Here is a 19,178-nt window from a genome sequence, read left to right as displayed (position 1 = left end):
GTTGATTAGTAGATAAAATGTAGAATAGCATTGTCCTCCCTTCTATAATATGTACCATAAAAAATCACTTCACATAAAGTCTTTACTAAACCTAGCAGTTTGGAGCAAACCCAATAGTTCTCTTTGGCAGAGATCCCTGCTTCCCTCTCTGCCTTCCTGTGGACTCATTTGAGAAGTATGAAAGGTGATGCCACCATCCACGGTGTTATCAGGATGGCACAGCGCTCATGCCATCTCTAGGGATGGAAGGAACGGGATTGTGTAGCCAGTTAATGCACTGAGGTCACCAAAGAGCGCAACGTGAGATCCGCCTTGCGAGTTGGACATCGCTGATCATGGGATTGGGAAATGCATCCCGTCTTCTGAGCACCACAGGCTGTAACTGCACTCTAATGCCTGTTGAATTATTAAATAGACCTGAGTCTTACTCCTGCTGTTCCTCTGCACTGTACTTGTCTAACCCTTTCACAATGAGGGAAATTGTGGTCACCAGAGGGACTTTAAGTGCTCGATCACCTTACTGCAGAGTGTAGGTCTTTTGCCCCACAGCTCCTTGCTGTTCCGACTCAGCATTTGTTAGATGGCATAATTATATGCAAGTATTTTACCATAAAAGCAGTCTGGAACAAGTCAAAGACAACCTTCAAGAATTAGTAATGTAGAGGATGCCAGACATGGGTGAAACGTTAAAGAACGGCTACATAAATGGAGGGATTTTGATTCTTAGGCACTAATAAGGTACTCAAAACGATTATACTAATGTTGATGAAAATGGATGATTTCAACTAAAATTAATGTTGGTAGGGTGAAATCTCACAGAATCGTTTTAGCCGATAGATCACACACTTTTTCTGGATGTTTTCAATTTTTGAGGCGATAGTTGGACAAATATTTTATTAAGGTTTTTCGTCCGTAAATGATCTTTCTTTGAAAGGATGCTCCCAGAAAGATTGTTCATAGTTTTTCCTTTTGTCATTAAGCATGGATGACCAGTTTGAATGACTGTTATGGCCAGTATGGTCTAACATATGGATGGTTGCATCAACATTAACAGTCATTCACTAGAGGATCATTCGTTCAATGGTGGCTGATCAACCAATAACCTATTTCAGTCTAATGTGTGTAGGTAACATGGAGTCAGTTGATCACAGATTACTTTCAGACAACATTGTACCTGCACAATAAACCTCAGACTTGTGTTTTTCCATACTGCATGCCTAAATACCTTTCCTAATATTACCAGAGCATGGTTCATCCCCTTTGAATAGTATGGATTCTACCTTCTGCATTTCTGTGTCCTCTACTTTCCTGCCTGAAGCATGCTCTCTGAATGTCCTCCATCTGTTGTCATTACCTGCCCTGCCACAGTGAAGCGGCTGGACAACTCCTTTAATTCTGTCAACTTTGGTCACAGTGGCTACAAAAGCCACCAACTGCGAAGACGTCCACAAAGGAAACGAGGAAACACCATCCCGCTATAACCATTGTCATCTTCATCGGCCTCATCCAGAGAAGGGCTGGTGGAAGCCCTGCTTATCTGCTCTTGTATCTCTATAGATCAAGGGGATTTGTGTCAGGTCCTGAAGCCTAACTTTCTTTACAGTTATTACAGCTGGGGGTGTAGGCTGGACGTTGTCAGGGCGTCTTTTATATTCAACACTCGAGACTGTGTTTTCATGGGTCGATGCCTTCAATAATTAAATGTGTGATACAGTTCTGTGCCATAAAGTGATAGTAAAGTCAATGTTCTCAGCTCACCTCAGATTTTATTTATTACTAAAAGACAAATTATATCATATATGATTTTTGGATAGCTGAGAGTTATTATATGACACCCATGAAACCATTTTGTCAAATTTAAATTTTTTGTATATATTAATATATTATTGAGCTCCTCACATGGATCTCAGGTATTCCTACTATTAATGAATATTGTATTCCACCAATAGCCTCCTTTTTAATCTAGGCTCTACATTTTTCTTTTCTCCACTTGGACAAAATGAAAGCCAACTAGAGAGCATATGTACTCCTATTGAAATTATGTATATTTTGCATCAGATTAAGTGCTTTGTGTGATTGTCCCTGTGTGTTTTCTTTTCTTTGCTGCAAAGGATCAATATTAAGGTAGAGGACCTCTTCATAACCTTCCATTGTTACTTTCTGATCCATAATTTTTTTGGCTTATTGCAGTCCGGCGAGTGGCCCCACGGTTTTCTATTCCACCCAGTAGCCATGAAGTCATGCCAGGAGGCAGTGTGAACTTAACCTGTGTTGCAGTCGGTGCTCCCATGCCTTATGTAAAGTGGATGGCTGGTTTAGAAGAACTTACCAAAGAGGATGATATGCCTGTAGGACGTAATGTTCTTGAGCTGACCAATATTCGAGAATCTGCCAATTACACTTGTGTAGCCATTTCCTCTCTGGGCATGATTGAGGCTGTTGCACAGATTACTGTGAAAGGTAAGCTTGTGTTGACGTATGTGAGGATTGACTTGTAGGATGACAATTAGAGCAATACTTTACATTTATGTATTTTTTTATTATTTTTTTTAATTCTTGCAGCATTGCCAAAGCCGCCAGCAGCTGTCACGGTAACTGAGACGACAGCCACTAGTGTCACCTTGACATGGGATTCTGGAAACCCAGAGCCACTTTCCTATTATGTAATCCAGTATAAACCTAAAGCATTGGAAGGGTCTTTTCAGGAGGTTGATGGTGTTGCTACAACTCGCTACAGTATTGGTGGGCTCAGCCCTTATTCCGAGTATGAGTTTCGCGTCATTGCAGTAAACAACATTGGTCGTGGACCTCCAAGTGAAGTGGTAGAAGCTCAGACAGGAGAACAGGCTCCTTCAGGTCCTCCTCTGCGAGTCCAGGCTCGAATGCTCAGTGCTAGTACTATGATAGTTCAGTGGGATCCTCCCGAAGAAGCCAATGGACAAATAAGAGGGTTCAGAGTGTATTACACATCAGACCCACATTTACCTTTTAACATGTGGCAAAAGCACAACGTAGTGGACAGTCTTTTGACAACTATTGCAGGACTAACAACCGGGATCACTTACAGTATCCGTGTGCTGGCATTCACATCAGTGGGAGATGGGCCACCGTCAGATATGGTCCAAGTCAAGACACAGCAGGGAGGTGAGTGTTTAATAAAGAATATAAAGGTCACATTCTTTTGAAACAAAAAAACAATATATGCCTCACCATGCATTTAATCCATCCTGCTGCTCATATCTTCTGGGCTCAGACCCACAATGCCGTGACTCTTGGCCAGTATACATAAAGAAAAAGTGGGAAAAGTCTCCAATAAAAAATAATTCTCACTTTATTTGTGCAAAATATTAAAGTATATAAAAGTCCGTGATAGCGGAGATGCTTTTCTGGCTGACGTCCTTAGTTTGACTGACTAAGGACGTCAGCCAGAAACACGTCGAGATTGCATCTCCACTATCATGCACTTTTATATACTTTAATATTTTGCACAAATAAAGTGAGAATTATTTTTTATTGGAGACTTTTCCCACTTTTTCTTTATGTCACGTTCTTTGGTGTGTCATAGGGATATACCAACAAGTCTTTTACAGACATTTAAATCTTTTTGTTTTTATTTGTTCCATTTTTATTACAGTTCCAGCACAGCCAATTAATTTCCAGGCAGAAGCTGAGTCTGACACAAGAATTATGCTGACCTGGCGCTTTATCCAGCAAGAACGCATCGTCTCATATGAACTTCTGTACTGGGAAGGGGAGGACGGTGCACAAGTAAGTGACACACGATAATACAGAACAGAATACCAAGTATGTTCAGTATGATACAGCCATATAGTATTATATCCCCATCATGTTAGAATAGAACTTTTTTTTTTTTTGCATAGTACAAAGACCAATTATAATGTAGCCGACAACATGTCATCTTCTTGTACTGTTACTGCTAATGTTTGATTATTATGGTATTTCATATTTCAGCAAAAAGTAACGTTCGCCCCATCATCATTTTACGCTGTTGAGGGTCTGAAGCCGGATACCCTATATAATTTCCAGCTGGCCGCTAGCTCTTCTATGGGGCTCGGGGTTTACACACCAGTGATCCAGGCAAGGACCGCACAGTCCAGTAAGTGTCTGATAGCAGTGTAGACTGTATGATTGATATAGACCAGTATATGTCTGTGCGGGTATATGCCTACATGGCAAGTCTCTGGATGTTCCCAGTGATGGCGACATCAAGGTAAGTTGCTGCTTCTGCATGACGCAAATGTAATATTATATCAGCTCTTCCCATCCCAGTTCAGTAAGCATGTCACAATAATTCAGGGGTTTGTTGTACATGGGTCATATATCAATCACCCTCCTATCTATTAAGTGCAAAAATAGTTATAGGAGGGAATGGACTCATCCCTGGTTGTACACTGGCTGCTGAAGCCCGGCCACACGTCTGCTCCTGAATTGTGTACAGTGCTGGCCAAAAGTATTGGCACCCCTGCAATTCTGTCAGATAATACTCAGTTTCTTCCTGAAAATTATTGCAGTCACAAATTCTTTGGTATTATTATCTTCATTTAATTTGTCTTCAATGAAAAAAACACAAAAAGAATTGTCCTAAAGCCAAATTGGATATAATTCCACACCAAACCTAAAAAAGGGGGTGGACAAAAGTATTGGCACCCTTTCAAAAATCATGTGATGCTTCTCTAATTCGTGTAATTAACAGCACCTGTAACTTACCTGTGGCACCTAACAGGTGTTGGCAATAACTAAATCACACTTGCAGCCAGTTAACATGGATTAAAGTTGACCTAACCTCTGTCCTGTGTCTTTGTGTGTACCACATTGAGCATGGAGAAAAGAAAGAAGACCAAAGAACTGTCTGAGGACTTGAGAAACCAAATTGTGAGGAAGCATGAGCAATCTCAAGGCTACAAGTCCATCTCCAAAGACCTGAATGTTCCTGTGTCTTCCGTGCGCAGTGTCATCAAGAAGTTTAAAGCCCATGGCACTGTGGCTAACCTCCCTAGATGTGGACGGAAAAGAAAAATTGAGAGATTTCAACGCAAGATTGTGCGGATGGTGGATAAAGAACCTCGACTAACATCCAAACAAGTTCAAGCTGCCCTGCAGTCCGAGGGTACAACAGTGTCAACCTGTACTATCTGTCGACGTCTGAATGAAAAGGGACTGTATGGTAGGATACCCAGGAAGACCCCACTTCTTACCCCGAGACATAAAAAAGCCAGGCTGGAGTTTGCCAAAACTTACCTGAGAAAGCCTAAAACGTTTTGGAAGAATGTTCTCTGGTCAGATGAGACAAAAGTAGATGGGAAAAAGCATCAACATAGAGTGTACAGGAAAAAAAAGAGGCATTCAAAGAAAAGAACACGGTCCCTACAGTCAAACATGGCGGAGGTTCCCTGATGTTTTGGGGTTGCTTTGCTGCCTCTGGCACTGGAATGCTTGACCGTGTGCATGGCATTATGAAGTCTGAAGACTACCAACAAATTTTGCAGCATAATGTAGGGCCCAGTGTGAGAAAGCTGGGTCTCCCTCAGAGGTCATGGGTCTTCCAGCAGGACAATGACCCAAAACACACTTCCAAAAGCACTATAAAATGGTTTGAGAGAAAGCACTGGAGACTTGTAAGGTGGCCAGCAATGAGTCCAGACCTGAATCCCATAGAACACCTGTGGAGAGATCTCAAAATGGCAGTTTGGAGAAGGCACCCTTCAAATATCAGGGACCTGGAGCAGTTTGCCAAAGAAGAATGGTCTACAATTCCAGCAGAGCATTGTAAGAAACTCATTGATGGTTACCGGAAGAGGTTGTTCGCTGGTATTTTGGCTAAAGGTTGTGCAGCCAAGTATTAGGCTGAGGGTGCCAATACTTTTGTCTGGCCCATTTTTGGAGTTTTGTGTGAAATGATCAATGATTTGATTTTTGCTTCATTCTCTTTTGTGTTTTTTCCTTGCAAGCAAATTAAATGAAGATAATAATACCAAAGAATTTGTGATTGCAATCATTTTCAGGAGGAAACTGAGTATTATCTGACAGAATTGCAGGGGTGCCAATATTTTTGGCCAGCACTGTATACCTACTGGAAAGGGAGTGTAGTGAGAAAGGACAGAAGTATCCTGAAAGAAGGTAACATAAGGAAATGACGCCAGGGAGTAGTAGCATATGTATAAACACTGTGCAGAACCATTAGTGACATATAACACTAGTATATTATTACCAGGCTTCAAAATGTAGCAGATTTTACTATTACTTACACTTTTATAAGAAGTGATACAGTTTTGGAGTATAAGTGAAGAAACCAAATCACATAGGTATATCGAGCCTTTCCACCACTGCTTGTATGTTATACACATGACTCCCAGCCGAATATATGGGAAAAGTGTTTGAATATTCTAACGTTGATGAGCAGCCAATGCCAGATCAGGAGCAAAGTTTTTACAAGATTTTAGTGAGCATGCTCTACACTATAGCAATTAAGAATTGGGTGAATCTCCAGTAAATTTTGTTCCCAGAAAACCTGCATGAAGGAAGCTTTTGTATTGCAAATTTTATTTCTTTTTTTCCATATCATGTTAATGCCCTTCCTGCCACGTTTACTGCATTAGTTTATGTTTTGCTTTTCATTTATCTGTTCTGTTACCAAATAGCATCAATAGATTCCACAGCAATAATCCGTAATCCAATAGATTCTAAGTGGGATGTTCCCCAGTTATCCAACAGATACCTGAACTAGTTATAACACAAGCAATATTCTTTTCCATTATGTAGTGATTTTCACATTTTCTGCTGCATTTTTTTATTACAATGTCAGGGTGTCTGTTGTATTTACTTCCACTCTGAATACATCCATGAACAGCTATAACTTGATCGTACATCAGAAAGATGAATTGTAAAATTGTACTTGGGCTCTGATCACATATCCAATAGTTAGCTCTGCTTTTGGATCTGTTTTAGGATCATAAAAATGAAAAAAAAAAAAAAAAAGTTCCAAAAAGTTCCAATTTACTTGAATGGAAGCTGACGTTTCATAAAATTTCTTCCGTTTGCCTTTTTTCTGGATGTTTTTTTTTTTTTTTTACGTTGAAATCTATGGGAAACAAATCATAACTGATACGTCATTCATTAATGGATCTTTTTTTTTAGCACTGAGCATGCCCAGAACATTGTAGGTGTTCAGAGACCCCTCTAGTAAAAACAGGTCTATTTTTAATAACCCCTTGACAACCTGTGACGTACATTTACGTCAAAGTTTGCGTTCAAGGTATATGGAGAACTGTCTTGCAAAGCCAACATATGCCTATAACAACAGTGACCGGCGCTACCTGTTTAATCATGTAAATGCAGCGACATTTGAATGACTTGTTTGCCGGTTCCCACCGCTTCACAAAATGGTATGAATTAAAACTACAACCCAGGGTGCAAAAAAAAACACTTGACAAAAAAATAAAAGTTTTACAGAAAATGGCAACAAAAACATGTTGTTATTTTTACAAAGTACAGAATGTTTATTTTTTAACCAGTAAAATATAAAATAAACTAAAAGTTTGGTATCGTCGTAACTGTACTGACCTGGAGAATCATATTGTCGGGTGATTTTTTACCATACACTAAACGTCGTAAAACAAAACCCCAAAAACAATATCAGATTTGCAGGGGAGTGGTGGTGGGGGGTTGTCACCTTTCCACCCCATTTGGAATTTTTTTGAATTTTTTCCCCATTTTTCAATACATTATGTTAACCTCGATGGTGTCAATTTAACCTACAACTCATCCCACATAAAAACAAGCACTTCTACTGCTGTTAACAGAAAAAAAGTAGTAGGCTCTTAAAAGTAGTAGAGGAAAAAGCAAAAGGGTAAAACTGAAAAAACTAAAAAGCTGATACAATTTTTTTTTTAGATCGATCTATTAAAGATGACAACTCTACATGTAAAGAGAGCCTTGAAAGATGTGGACAGACTTGGGAATAGGTGGGAGGTGGGCTACACGGTGTGTGTGTGTTTATTTATAAAAACATTTTTGCAATTGGGTTCCATTAAAAATGTTGCATCGTTTTGCCTTTTATGGCGCCTGAATTGCACTGTGTAATGGCTGCAGAGAGAGACGGTCAGTGAGCTTGTGCTGACAGGAGAGATTATAACTCTTTTATCTTTATTTTCTCCTGAGCTCCTCTCAGCTCAACTTTCATGTGGTTGTAAATCGGCAGAGAGGAGCTCAGAAGTGAACAGTTATAACCTCTCTGCAGCCAGCAATGGACAATGCAACATAGAACCTTTATAAAGCAAATGGCGCAATATTTTTAAGAAACAAATTGCAAAAAATATTTTTTTTTCCAAAGATACATGCATTTACTTAAAAATAAAAATAAAATTCAGGTCATTATTTTTTTGATGTGACGATGGATAGAGCAGGGCTATTTGGTAACAATATTGTAGACCATATTATTTTGCATCCTTCATGTTCATCTCCCTCCCCTTGCTTGCATTTTTTTTTCATCCTCAGCACCATCTGCACCGCCGCAGGATGTGGAGTGCGCCAGCCTTAGCTCCACCTCCATCCGGGTAAGTTGGGTGGCTCCACCAGTGTCCAGCCGCAATGGAGCATTAACCCGCTACTCTCTGGCCTATCAAGCAGTGGCTGGGGAGGACACATCCCGGCATGTTATGGACAATATCCAGCCAGACTTCTCCAGCCTGGAGATCAAGGATCTGGAGAAGTGGACAGAGTACAGAGTGTGGGTGCGAGCTCATACAGACGTAGGGGCTGGGCCTGAGAGCCCCGCGGTCATTGTGCGGACAGATGAGGATGGTAAGTGTCCAGGGACTACTCTCACCTATCTGCACAATGGGTCCACTCTTTCACCTGTTCTTTATCTTGCTCCTTCCATCTCTCCTGAGGCCTCATTCCAACGTCAGTGATTTTTCACATATGCAAAAAACGAGTGGTATCCGTGTTTTGAATCAGAGCTTCATCAGTGTTTGCTCAGTGTGTCAGTTTGCACCATCAGTGATTTTCACGTATGAAAAATAAGTAAATTGCAAAGCTTCTCCTATTCATTGCAATATTATTCCTGAATAGCAAATGGGAACTGCACATGAACCTGTGGACTGCCCGTGATTGTCACCGCCCCATAGACTTGTTAAACGGACATGTCTTGGTGATCTTTTATTGCAGACACATTAACAACTCCATAGAATTTAATGGGTATGCTTTCTATTATGAAAACCAGCGATAAAACACATATGTGAAAAACAGATGTCTGAATGAGGCCTTAGACACGGGTTGGTTTGGGGGGTTTGAGATGGGAATCACAGAACATCTTCTTCACGTCTACACTGCCAAAGCTTTCTACTATCTGAATTTTCTACTGGTCTACAAACTCTGTCAACAGCTGTCTCTTTCAGCATTGTTTGAAGTGATGTCAAAATAAATGATACTTTACCCAACATATCTGCTTACTAGCTCATATTCCTTTATTGTATACAGAAACGACTGATCTTAGTTTCTATTTGGAAACACATTTTTATTTATTGATGGTGCTACAAATCCAATCTGAGAAGGAATTGAAATTCCAGATCTGTATGAAAAAATGTAGTTAAAGTCCCATGCAACCTGGAGTGCATGAGAGAGCCATTAATATGTACATTTTGAAAGGTTAATTTTATAGGATTATTTCTTGGATTAGCTGACCAATCATTCTCAGACGGCTTAAAGGGGTTGGCCACTACTAGAACAACCCCTTCATAAATACTAAATTACACAATGTAAAATTAAACAAACAAGCATCCCAAGGCTCACGTATCATTGTTATGAGCAGTGCAGACATTTGGTGGCCGCTGATCGGCTGCAGTTCTCACACTTCCTTTGGACATCTGAAAAAAGCTTGAGAACTGCAGTACGTCAGCGGCCGCTTATTGAAGTGCTCACATGGTCTGCGAGGAGAGTGTCTGTCTGCAGTTTTTATTTTAGTATTTTATAAAGTGTTGCCTAAGGGTGGACAACTACTTTAAGAACAGCTGGTTATGCTAGGCTAGTAACACCCATAAACTGGAGTGCAATTTTCCATCCCTAAATCTGTGAGATGTTTGTTTCCAAATACAGAAATAAATCCATTAAAACCATGTTGCTGCTCTTGTGATAACACTTCCCCTCGAGCATTGCTGGGCAGTTTGTGTCGTCTTTATAGTGTAGAATGTAGTAGTGGTCTGCTCTGTTTCACATTTTCATTTACTGTCTTAAATAAATTTTTCACCCAATTGTATTTACAACAATTTGATTAATGTAGCAGTATGAGATTCTGAAGCTCTTGGATTCCTGTCTGGTTCCTTCTCTGCCCTCAGTTGATTGACATCTCTGCCTTGCGCTGAATAATTTGAGACAGACTGGTTGTTAAGATTAAGCTGCCTGACCACACTATAGAAAAGGCTGTGGTTGATACACTGTTTCCCTGGCAATCAAACTGTCAGACAAGTTTCAGTATATGAAATTCAGCATCTCGGGCTTCACCAATTATCAGATTTTCTAAAAGTAAATTAATCTGGTAAACTTCCTTAAGGACTGAACTCATCTATACTTGGTTCTCTGTCTTCCTGCAGTGCCCAGTGCGCCACCAAGGAAAGTTGAAGTTGACTCAGTGAATTCCACGTCTGTGCGAGTGACCTGGAAGTCTCCTCTTCCCACTAAGCAAAATGGTCAGATACGAGGCTACCAGGTGACTTATGTGCGCTTGGAAGGTGGAGAGCCTAGGGGAAACCCTGTCATTAAGGACGTCATGTTGGCAGAGGCTCAGGTAACCATGCACAAGGACAACTTTTTTTTCCCTTTTATTGATGTTATTCATATAACGCCTTGATAATTTTCATCCAGAAGTTGTCAAGATTTGGACATAAAAAGTTGGCTCTTCACTGGTTTGACCCTTTCCATCCTGCTCCCCAACCAACTAATCCAGTCTAAATTGCAACACTCATCCAGGGTGATCTGCAGTGTGAAGCATGTCCCTCTCTTATACAGCTAATACCCATATATCCTCTTTATACTGATGACCAGACTGACATTAGATGTGTGTATAGCCGACATTTCCCCTGGCATGACTCATTCCATTGTAGCATCTCTACTTTTGTAACCCTGTGACCCTTTTCCTGCAAACTCCACTTACCCCTCTTCTCTCTGTCCCTACCAGTGGAGACCAGAGGAGTCTGCGGACTACGTGAGTATACTGTTTGGCATCTGTGGGCAGACTGCGTGATCGCATTGTGTCTGCAGAGAGCAGGGGGTTGTCACAGAGCTTTATTTAAGATTGCAGTGCCAATGGCTTTATTTGTTTATACCTCTTGTATATGCTGCAAATAATTGAATAGAAAAGAGAGGTTATAAAAATATACAGAATTTTTGGAAGGAATGATCAGTCTTAAAGTTACGACCTTTCTGGCGAGCGCCAGTGAGTGCAGAACATCTCCAATACCCATAGTTAACATCTACTATACAGTCTTTGTGACAGCCCCCATGCTCTTGTGCTGTAATCATCGGCTCAATGATGGGATTCTGCAATCTCTAACCCTTTGGACATATCTGTTTCTCTTTTTCCTGTGCTTCCCAGTTTTGGATAGCGGCACAGTTCTTGCATGGAGATTAGGGTCTGGTGGGACATCAGGGCTGATGAGGATGGGTGATCAGTTTCAGCAATCGGCCTTTTCTTTCTTTCTGTTTTTTTGTTGTGATTCTCAGTGGATAATCATGGGGCCTAATGATCATCATTGTATAAATTGCAATTCTTTCTCTGTCTTATTTTTCTATTACATCAGAATAGGATTTTATTTGTGCATCAGGAAAATCCACATTTTACTACGATATTCACTTCTGCATTGTCGATCACGGAGGAAGATTTTCATTGATAATTATTCTATAAAACACAGGGAAATTTGTGCTCTTTTAACATAAGTGCTGTGCAGCGCTCTGTGCCACTTATCTCCTGGGAGCAACTTTCTATCGTTTGAGAAACAAGAGTTACATGTTCCTGCAGCTCCCCCTGTTGTCTGAACCTGGTACTGCAGGAAGATTTTCTTAATTTCTTTTATAATTTTTTTTTTCTCAAAATTTAGGAAGCCCTAATAACTGGACTTTCTCCAGAAACTACCTATTCTATCACTGTTGCTGCATATACTACAAAAGGAGATGGTGCTAGGAGCAAACCCAAAATTGTCACCACTACCGGAGCCTGTGAGTACTGCCAACATGTCTGGAAGAGTATTTCATACTAATATTCCGTCAATACTTTTATGTTTGTTTGTTTTTTTGTATAAGAAATAAAAACTTACTGTCGCCTGGTTGCTGTGACAGAATACAACCTCCTGTGTTAATGAGCTTGGTGCAGGGGTTAAGGTTGTACCATTTTTTTTAATTTTATGACACATGCATATGTTTCCAATGAAGACAGATTAATATACTGCTCCAAGATACCTATGTCAGCAGCCGATGGTCTTTGCCCCTAAAATAATCTATCTGGAGACAGTCAACAAGCCCCTCATACACAATAGATGGTTGCCCAGTTTCACCCAAATTATTAGAGGACTTGACTGTATTGTGTATGTTAACAACAGCAGATTTGTGATTGCAGCTGTGAAGTACTTGGAAAAAAATACATGATATAATTCAGATAATCAAGTGAAGCAAGTTATTGGGTCCATGGCTGCCGTACTTGATCTATAGAGATTTCTTTGGTAATCATATATTTATGTGCATTTCAGTGCCCGGGAAGCCAACCATAGGAATTAGCACAACAATTCAAAACACTGCACTAGTTCAGTGGCATCCACCTAGGGAGGTGATGGGGGAACTGCTCGGTTACCGCTTGCAGTATAAACGTGCAGATGAGGAGAGGTTTATCACCATGGACTTTGGAAAGAATGAACATCACTACACGTTGACCAAGCTCCACAAGGGTGCTACCTATGTCTTCAAACTATCTGCCAAGAACCGGGCTGGTTTTGGAGAAGAGGCGGAGAAGGAGATATCTACTCCTGAGGATGTTCCTAGTGGCTTTCCACAAAACTTGCAAGTTGTTGGACTTACCACATCCACAACAGAACTGTCTTGGGAGCCTCCAGTACTTTCAGAACGCAATGGAAAAATCACAAACTACACAGTGGTTTACCGTGACATCAATAGCCCACAGGATCTGATCAACATCACACGAGACACTTACATTACACTCGTCAACCTCAAACCAGACACTACCTATGATATTAAAGTCAGGGCAAGGACAAATAAAGGTCTTGGGCCTCTGAGTCCTAGCATACAATCCCGCACCATGCCTGTAGACCAAGGTAAGGCTCACCTGAGAGCAGTAACGGGAGTGTTAAACAATACATGTATTCCCAAACACTTGATTAATGTTTTCCTTCTCTTCATAGTATTTGCAAAGAACTTCAGAGTGAATGCTGTGATGAAAACATCGGTCTTGCTGAGCTGGGAAGTTCCTGACTCTTATAAATCAGCCGTGCCTTTCAAGGTTGGTGTTCTGAAATGGGACGCTACCTGTACTTTGCTGTAATGATCTTCAGGTGGTTGCAAGGAACTGGATTACTTTGAACTTATAAGGTTTGATATTTAAGGTCCCCATAGACATTAAATTACATTTGGCCAAAGCTGCTAATACCAGAGGGATTGTTTTACAATCCTATGTGTATAGGTGCCTGTTCTTTGAGATAAGCCGCTGCCAAAGGTGTATGGCCACAGCTATCTTCTCGCTCACTGTTGAAGACACCTAAAGCTTGGTCATGTCAAACATTCATGTGTATTCGGGGAGTCATAAGCGATAGCTGTTATCAAATGTCTATAGTTCGCTTTAGTGTCTAAATAAATGATTGTCATTCCATGGTATACACACAACAAACACATCTTCGTCCTTAGTTCTCTTTTGACAAACTGTCTGTCAAGAGAAGGACAACACCAGCAATGTTATTTATTTCTGCCGTTTTTTATTGGTGGTATATAAGCTCGGTTTTTCCATGGATCTTCTTACTGTCCACCAAACCGAACTATTAATGTATATTCTTATCCCATTTAGATTCTATATAACAACCAGAACGTAGAAGTCGATGGTCATTCAATGCGCAAGCTGATCAGCAATCTTCAGCCAGACACAGAGTATTCCTTTGTACTTATGCACCGAAGCATCAGCGCTGGTGGCCTGCAGCACCGAGTGTCCATCCGCACAGCCCCTGATGTCCTGCAGAGCAAACCATCATCTGCCAACAAGTATATGGAGGACAATAAATTTACTTTGCTTTTGCCGCAGGTGCAAACCTCTTCTCCGGTGAGGTATGGGCTCATGGTGTTTTTGTAGTTAGTAGTGTAGTAGTAAAGTCTTTGTTTCGTTTCTTTTGATAACACTAATCTATTTTAAATGACTTTTGTGTGGCAGATGGTATTACATTGTAGTCGTTCCACTCGATAGTTCTAGGAGTAGCCCGGGTACACAGCAAAGTCCTGAAGAAATGGAGCTGGAACAGGTGGGATATTTGTAGCTTATGTCCTACTTTTTCTTCAGATCTATTAATCATCTGGTCGTGTGTTGAGCTGTTTAGAAGATAATTACATACAGTCATATGAAAAAGTTTGGGCACCCATATTATTCTTAAGCTTAATGTTTTCTAAAAATTGGTGTTTTTGCAACAGCTATTTCAGTTTGATATATGTAATAACTGTTGGACACAGTAATGTTTCTGCCTTGAAATGAGGTTTACTGTACTAACAGAAAATGTGCAATCTGCATTCAAACAAAATTTGACAGGTGCATAAGTATGGGCACCCTTATCATTTTCTTGTTTTAAATACTCCTACCTACTTTTTACTGACTTACTAAAGCACTTTTTTTGGTTTTGTAACCTCATTGAGCTTTGAACTTCACAGCCAGGTGTATGCAATCATGAGAAAAGCTACTTAAAGTGGCCACTTACAAGTTGTTCTCCTGTTTGAAGCTCCACTGAAGAGTGCCATCATGGGCTCCTCAAAACAACTGTCAAATGATCTGAAAACAAAGATTATTCAACATAGTTGTTCAGGGGAAGGATACAAAAAGCTGTCTCAGAGATTTAACCTGTCAGTTTCCACTGTGAGGAACATAGTAAGGAAATGGAAGAACACAGGGACAGTTCTTGTTAAGGCCAGAAGTGGCAGGCCAAGAAAAACTTCAGAAAGGCAGAGAAGAAGAATGGTGAGATCAGTCAAGGACAATCCTCAGACCACCTCCAGAGAGCTGCAGCATCAACTTGCTGCAGATGGTGTCACTGTGCATTGGTCAACTATACAACGCACTTTGCACAAGGAGAAGCTGTATGGGAGAGTGATGCGAAAGAAGCCGTTTCTGCAAGCACGCCACAAACAGAGTCGGCTGAGGTATGCAAAAGCACATTTGGAGAAGCCAATTTCTTTTTGGAAGAAGGTCCTATGGACTGATGAAACCAAGATTGAGTTGTTTGGTCATACAAAAAGGCGTTATGCATGGTGGCAAAGAAACACAGCATTCCAAGAAAAACACTTGCTACCCACAGTAAAATTTGGTGGAGGTTCCATCATGCTTTGGGGCTGTGTGGCCAATGCCGGCACCGGGAATCTTGTTAAAGTTGAGGGACGCATGGATTCCACTCAGTATCAGCAGATTCTTGACAATAATTTTCAAGAATCAGTGATAAAGTTGAAGTTACGCAGGGGATGGATCTTTCAGCAAGACAATGATCCAAAACACCGCTCCAAATCTACTCAGGCATTCATGCAGAGGAACAATTACAATGTTCTGGAATGGCCATCCCAGTCCCCAGACCTGAATATCATTGAACATCTGTGGGATCATTTGAAGAGGGCTGTCCATGCTCGGCGACCATCAAACTTAACTGAACTGGAATTGTTTTGTAAAGAGGAATGGTCAAAAATACCTTCATCCAGGATCCAGGAACTCATTAAAAGCTACAGGAAGCGACTAGAGGCTGTTATTTTTGCAAAAGGAGGATCTACTAAATATTAATGTCACTTTTCTGGTGAGGTGCCCATACTTATGCACCTGTCAAATTTTGTTTGAATACAGATTGCACATTTTCTGTTAGTACAATAAACCTCATTTCAAGGCAGAAACATTACTGTGTCCAACAGTTTTTACATATATCAAACTGAAATAGCTGTTGCAAAAACACCAATTTTTATAAAACATTAAGCTTAAGATTAATAGGGGTGCCCAAACTTTTTCATATGACTGTACATAACAAAATGCTTCTGTTTGTTTTCCTTTGAATATATTGTTGTTCTGTGAATCTGTCTCCTATACGCAATCCCTTTTTAACAAGTAGAGCACCATAGGTCTACAGATAATTCAGCCAATATAATCGAAGGCCAGGCTTTGTAAGGTTGGACGATTATAAATGCTCCACATTAGGGTTCATTCTTGCGGTATTACATTGTGATACTCAAGGTTTTTGTCTCCATCTTAGATCCTAGAAGCCATTAATCAGGGGTCTCGTCGGCAAAAAAGACAAGCGAGCAGGAACAAGCCATATATAGCGGCCAGGCTGAACACGCTCCCAGAGTCGTTCACTCTTGGTGACAATAAAGAATATAATGGTTTTATCAACAAGCCTTTGGACCCACATCTGAGCTATACCTGCTTTGTGCTTGCAGCTCTGGAAGATGGCGACACTGTGAGTTGTCTGCATTCTCTGTACTCTATTCCTAAATTATATAAGAATTATTTTGCTTTGGTTAACCAGTATATAGTTCTGATATTTTAGATGTTAAAACTTCTCCAACAAAAAGTTTTGTTTTTTGCAGTTTGGTTACTCTGCAGAAATATTCAAATTCATTAGTTTTTCATCCAGTCCTCAATCATTGGATTATCCTGCACTACAGACATGGGAATTCCTATAAATGCTGTGAGGGCTGCCCCCTGTACTCTGCTGTACTCTACATGTCTCCATAATTATCAGAGCCTTAGAACTGTCTCTTAACCTAAATAAAATATATTCCAGAAGATAAAGACGACTGGTGGGCTGATGCAGCCTGATGTACCATTTAAGCTTTGTATTATTGTTATTGCAGAAGAAGTATGCTGCCAGCCCATACTCGGATGACATTGTGGTGGAAGTAATTTCAACCAGACAACAAGAAGAACCCGAAATGCTCTGGGTGATGGGTCCAGTACTTGCCGTCATTCTTATCATCATTATTGTTATTGCTATTCTTTTGTTCAAAAGGTAAGGGGCTTACTCCTCAACTTCCACAGCTGAGCAATGATCCTCTGTAGACCTCTGCAGTCTTGTTTGTACTACATTTATGTCTACTAAACCAGGTTCTAATCAATTTCCAACCATATATTTAGGCTATGTGCCCACGATGCAGAAATGCTCCAGATTTTTCCTGAGCGTTTCTGCATCTCCCTGGCAGAAAAAACGCATGCGGATTGTACATGCGGATTGTACATGCGGATTGTACATGCGGATTGTACATATGGATTGTACATGCGTTTTCCTGCCAGGGACATGCGGATGTGAAGCGTTCTTCACTTGTATTTCCGCATGCGGGTTGACAAGCGCTTTCCAAGAGATTTTAGCATCACTTGGAAAGTGCTTGACAACTTGGTCACACTATATAAATCCATGCAAACGGCATGGATTTATATAGTGTGACCGAAAGAATGGTAAAAAATAAATATCATACTTACCTTCTGATGGCCGCCGGAGTCTTGCTTCACTCTGTCCTGGCTGCGGGCAGATCGCGGTGCACTACACTGAAGGACCTGCCGACGTCAGCATCGCCATGTCCTTCAGTCCACCGCGATCTGCCGGCATGGGAGGACGAGCGCAGCGGGGGCCATCAGAAGGTAAATATAATATTTATTTTTTATTTTATTCTTTTTTTCACAGGTTCTATGGTACCCGGGTCCGGAGGAGAGTCTCCTCTTCTCCAAACCCGGGTACCATCCGCACATTGAAATGCATTGAATGCACATCTACATATGCAGTGATGCGGAATCCATGCGTTCCAATGCAAGTCAATGGCGGCAAAAACGCAGCACTTCCGCAAAATAATTGGTAGTGCTGCATTTTTTTCCCCAATGATAATCCGCAGCGGAAATTTCCACAGCATGTGCACAGCAGATGCGGATTATCATTGGGGAACATGGCAGGCCTTCTACCAAGCGTTTTTTAAGCGTTTCTGCCGCTGCAGAAACACTTAAAAAACGCATCGTGGACACACAGCCTAAGAAGAGGAGACTGCGCTCACTAGGTTAATCTTGCTAAATTAACACAATGAATCCAGTCTCCTCTTCTAAATATATGTTATAATTCTGTGACACAAGGAGTTATGGGGAAGTACACCACCCACATTGTCATTGAGATTTTAGAAGTTAATTTTCTACACTTATACATCAGACGTCCTTTTCATTGTATAGTATGATGCCTGCAAGATCAGGAATATCTCCTGTTATTTGTTGGATATGATTTTTTGGGATGATTTATCCAGATATTTAATGTTACTGCGAATTAAAGGGAAACCTGTCAGTTGATTCATTCTGCCTTTAGGTTTGCGATGGGCAGCATGAATCAGAGTCTGGCAGCCCAATGTGTTTTATTCTGAAACGCTCCAGCATTTCAGAGAAGGAGATGGTTTGAACTGGACAGAAAACATAGGCAGAGAAGAGAGCAGTCCTGCGCCGTCCCTGACCAGCTCCACCCCACACCACTCCAGTTGATTTACAGGGTCTCTCCCATGTGTATACATAGGGTGTACATGGGGAGAGAGCTGTTAATTGCAGTGCTGTAGAGAGAAGCTGGCCGAGCGATCTATAAGCTATGAGAAACATACCCGCCTGCAGTTGTGCAGCCCGGCCTTGATTCATGCTACCTGTGGTTTGGTCAGCATCAATTGACTGATGGATTCTCATTAAAGGGAATCTGTCAGTAAGATTAATCCCTCTCCGCTCACAACCCCCCCAGGGCATGCAAGTCTTTGAAATATAAAACCTGTCAATTTTATATCATGTATTTGTTGATGAATTCCTGAGAAATTTGTGTTTTAATACATATGTAAATTAGATGTTAAGTGATGTGCATGTGACAAAGCACCTAACTACATTTACCTCCTAAGGCCCCGGCCCCACTATCAGTATTTGGTCAGTA

At 40.8% G+C, this 19,178-nt stretch overlaps 1 protein-coding gene across 16 annotated transcripts in view; it reads left to right on the top strand.

Moving 5' to 3' along the window:
* PTPRF (protein tyrosine phosphatase receptor type F) overlaps window positions 1–19,178 on the top strand; it is a 1,261,345-nt gene that overhangs the window by 1,229,072 nt on the left and 13,095 nt on the right. For 8 of the 16 annotated variants that reach the window (XM_073643643.1, XM_073643644.1, XM_073643642.1 and 5 more), the window contains 14 exons: window positions 2,191–2,460; window positions 2,563–3,144; window positions 3,635–3,768; window positions 3,973–4,117; window positions 8,515–8,820; window positions 10,608–10,801; window positions 11,192–11,218; window positions 12,111–12,228; window positions 12,756–13,334; window positions 13,422–13,519; window positions 14,078–14,331; window positions 14,435–14,522; window positions 16,494–16,700; window positions 17,098–17,252. In XM_073643643.1, coding sequence (XP_073499744.1) covers window positions 2,191–2,460; window positions 2,563–3,144; window positions 3,635–3,768; window positions 3,973–4,117; window positions 8,515–8,820; window positions 10,608–10,801; window positions 11,192–11,218; window positions 12,111–12,228; window positions 12,756–13,334; window positions 13,422–13,519; window positions 14,078–14,331; window positions 14,435–14,522; window positions 16,494–16,700; window positions 17,098–17,252 — 3,157 coding nt within the window. The remainder of the gene's footprint in view (window positions 1–2,190; window positions 2,461–2,562; window positions 3,145–3,634; window positions 3,769–3,972; window positions 4,118–8,514; window positions 8,821–10,607; window positions 10,802–11,191; window positions 11,219–12,110; window positions 12,229–12,755; window positions 13,335–13,421; window positions 13,520–14,077; window positions 14,332–14,434; window positions 14,523–16,493; window positions 16,701–17,097; window positions 17,253–19,178) is intronic. The other 8 variants (XM_073643641.1, XM_073643638.1, XM_073643640.1 and 5 more) reach the window with 3 other exon arrangements.

Source organism: Phyllobates terribilis, unplaced genomic scaffold, assembly GCF_046119375.1.
Source record: "Phyllobates terribilis strain yellow unplaced genomic scaffold, ASM4611937v1 Scaffold_8__6_contigs__length_399053987, whole genome shotgun sequence".
Lineage (NCBI taxonomy): Eukaryota > Metazoa > Chordata > Amphibia > Anura > Dendrobatidae > Phyllobates > Phyllobates terribilis.
This window is presented reverse-complemented; position numbering and strand designations above follow the sequence as displayed.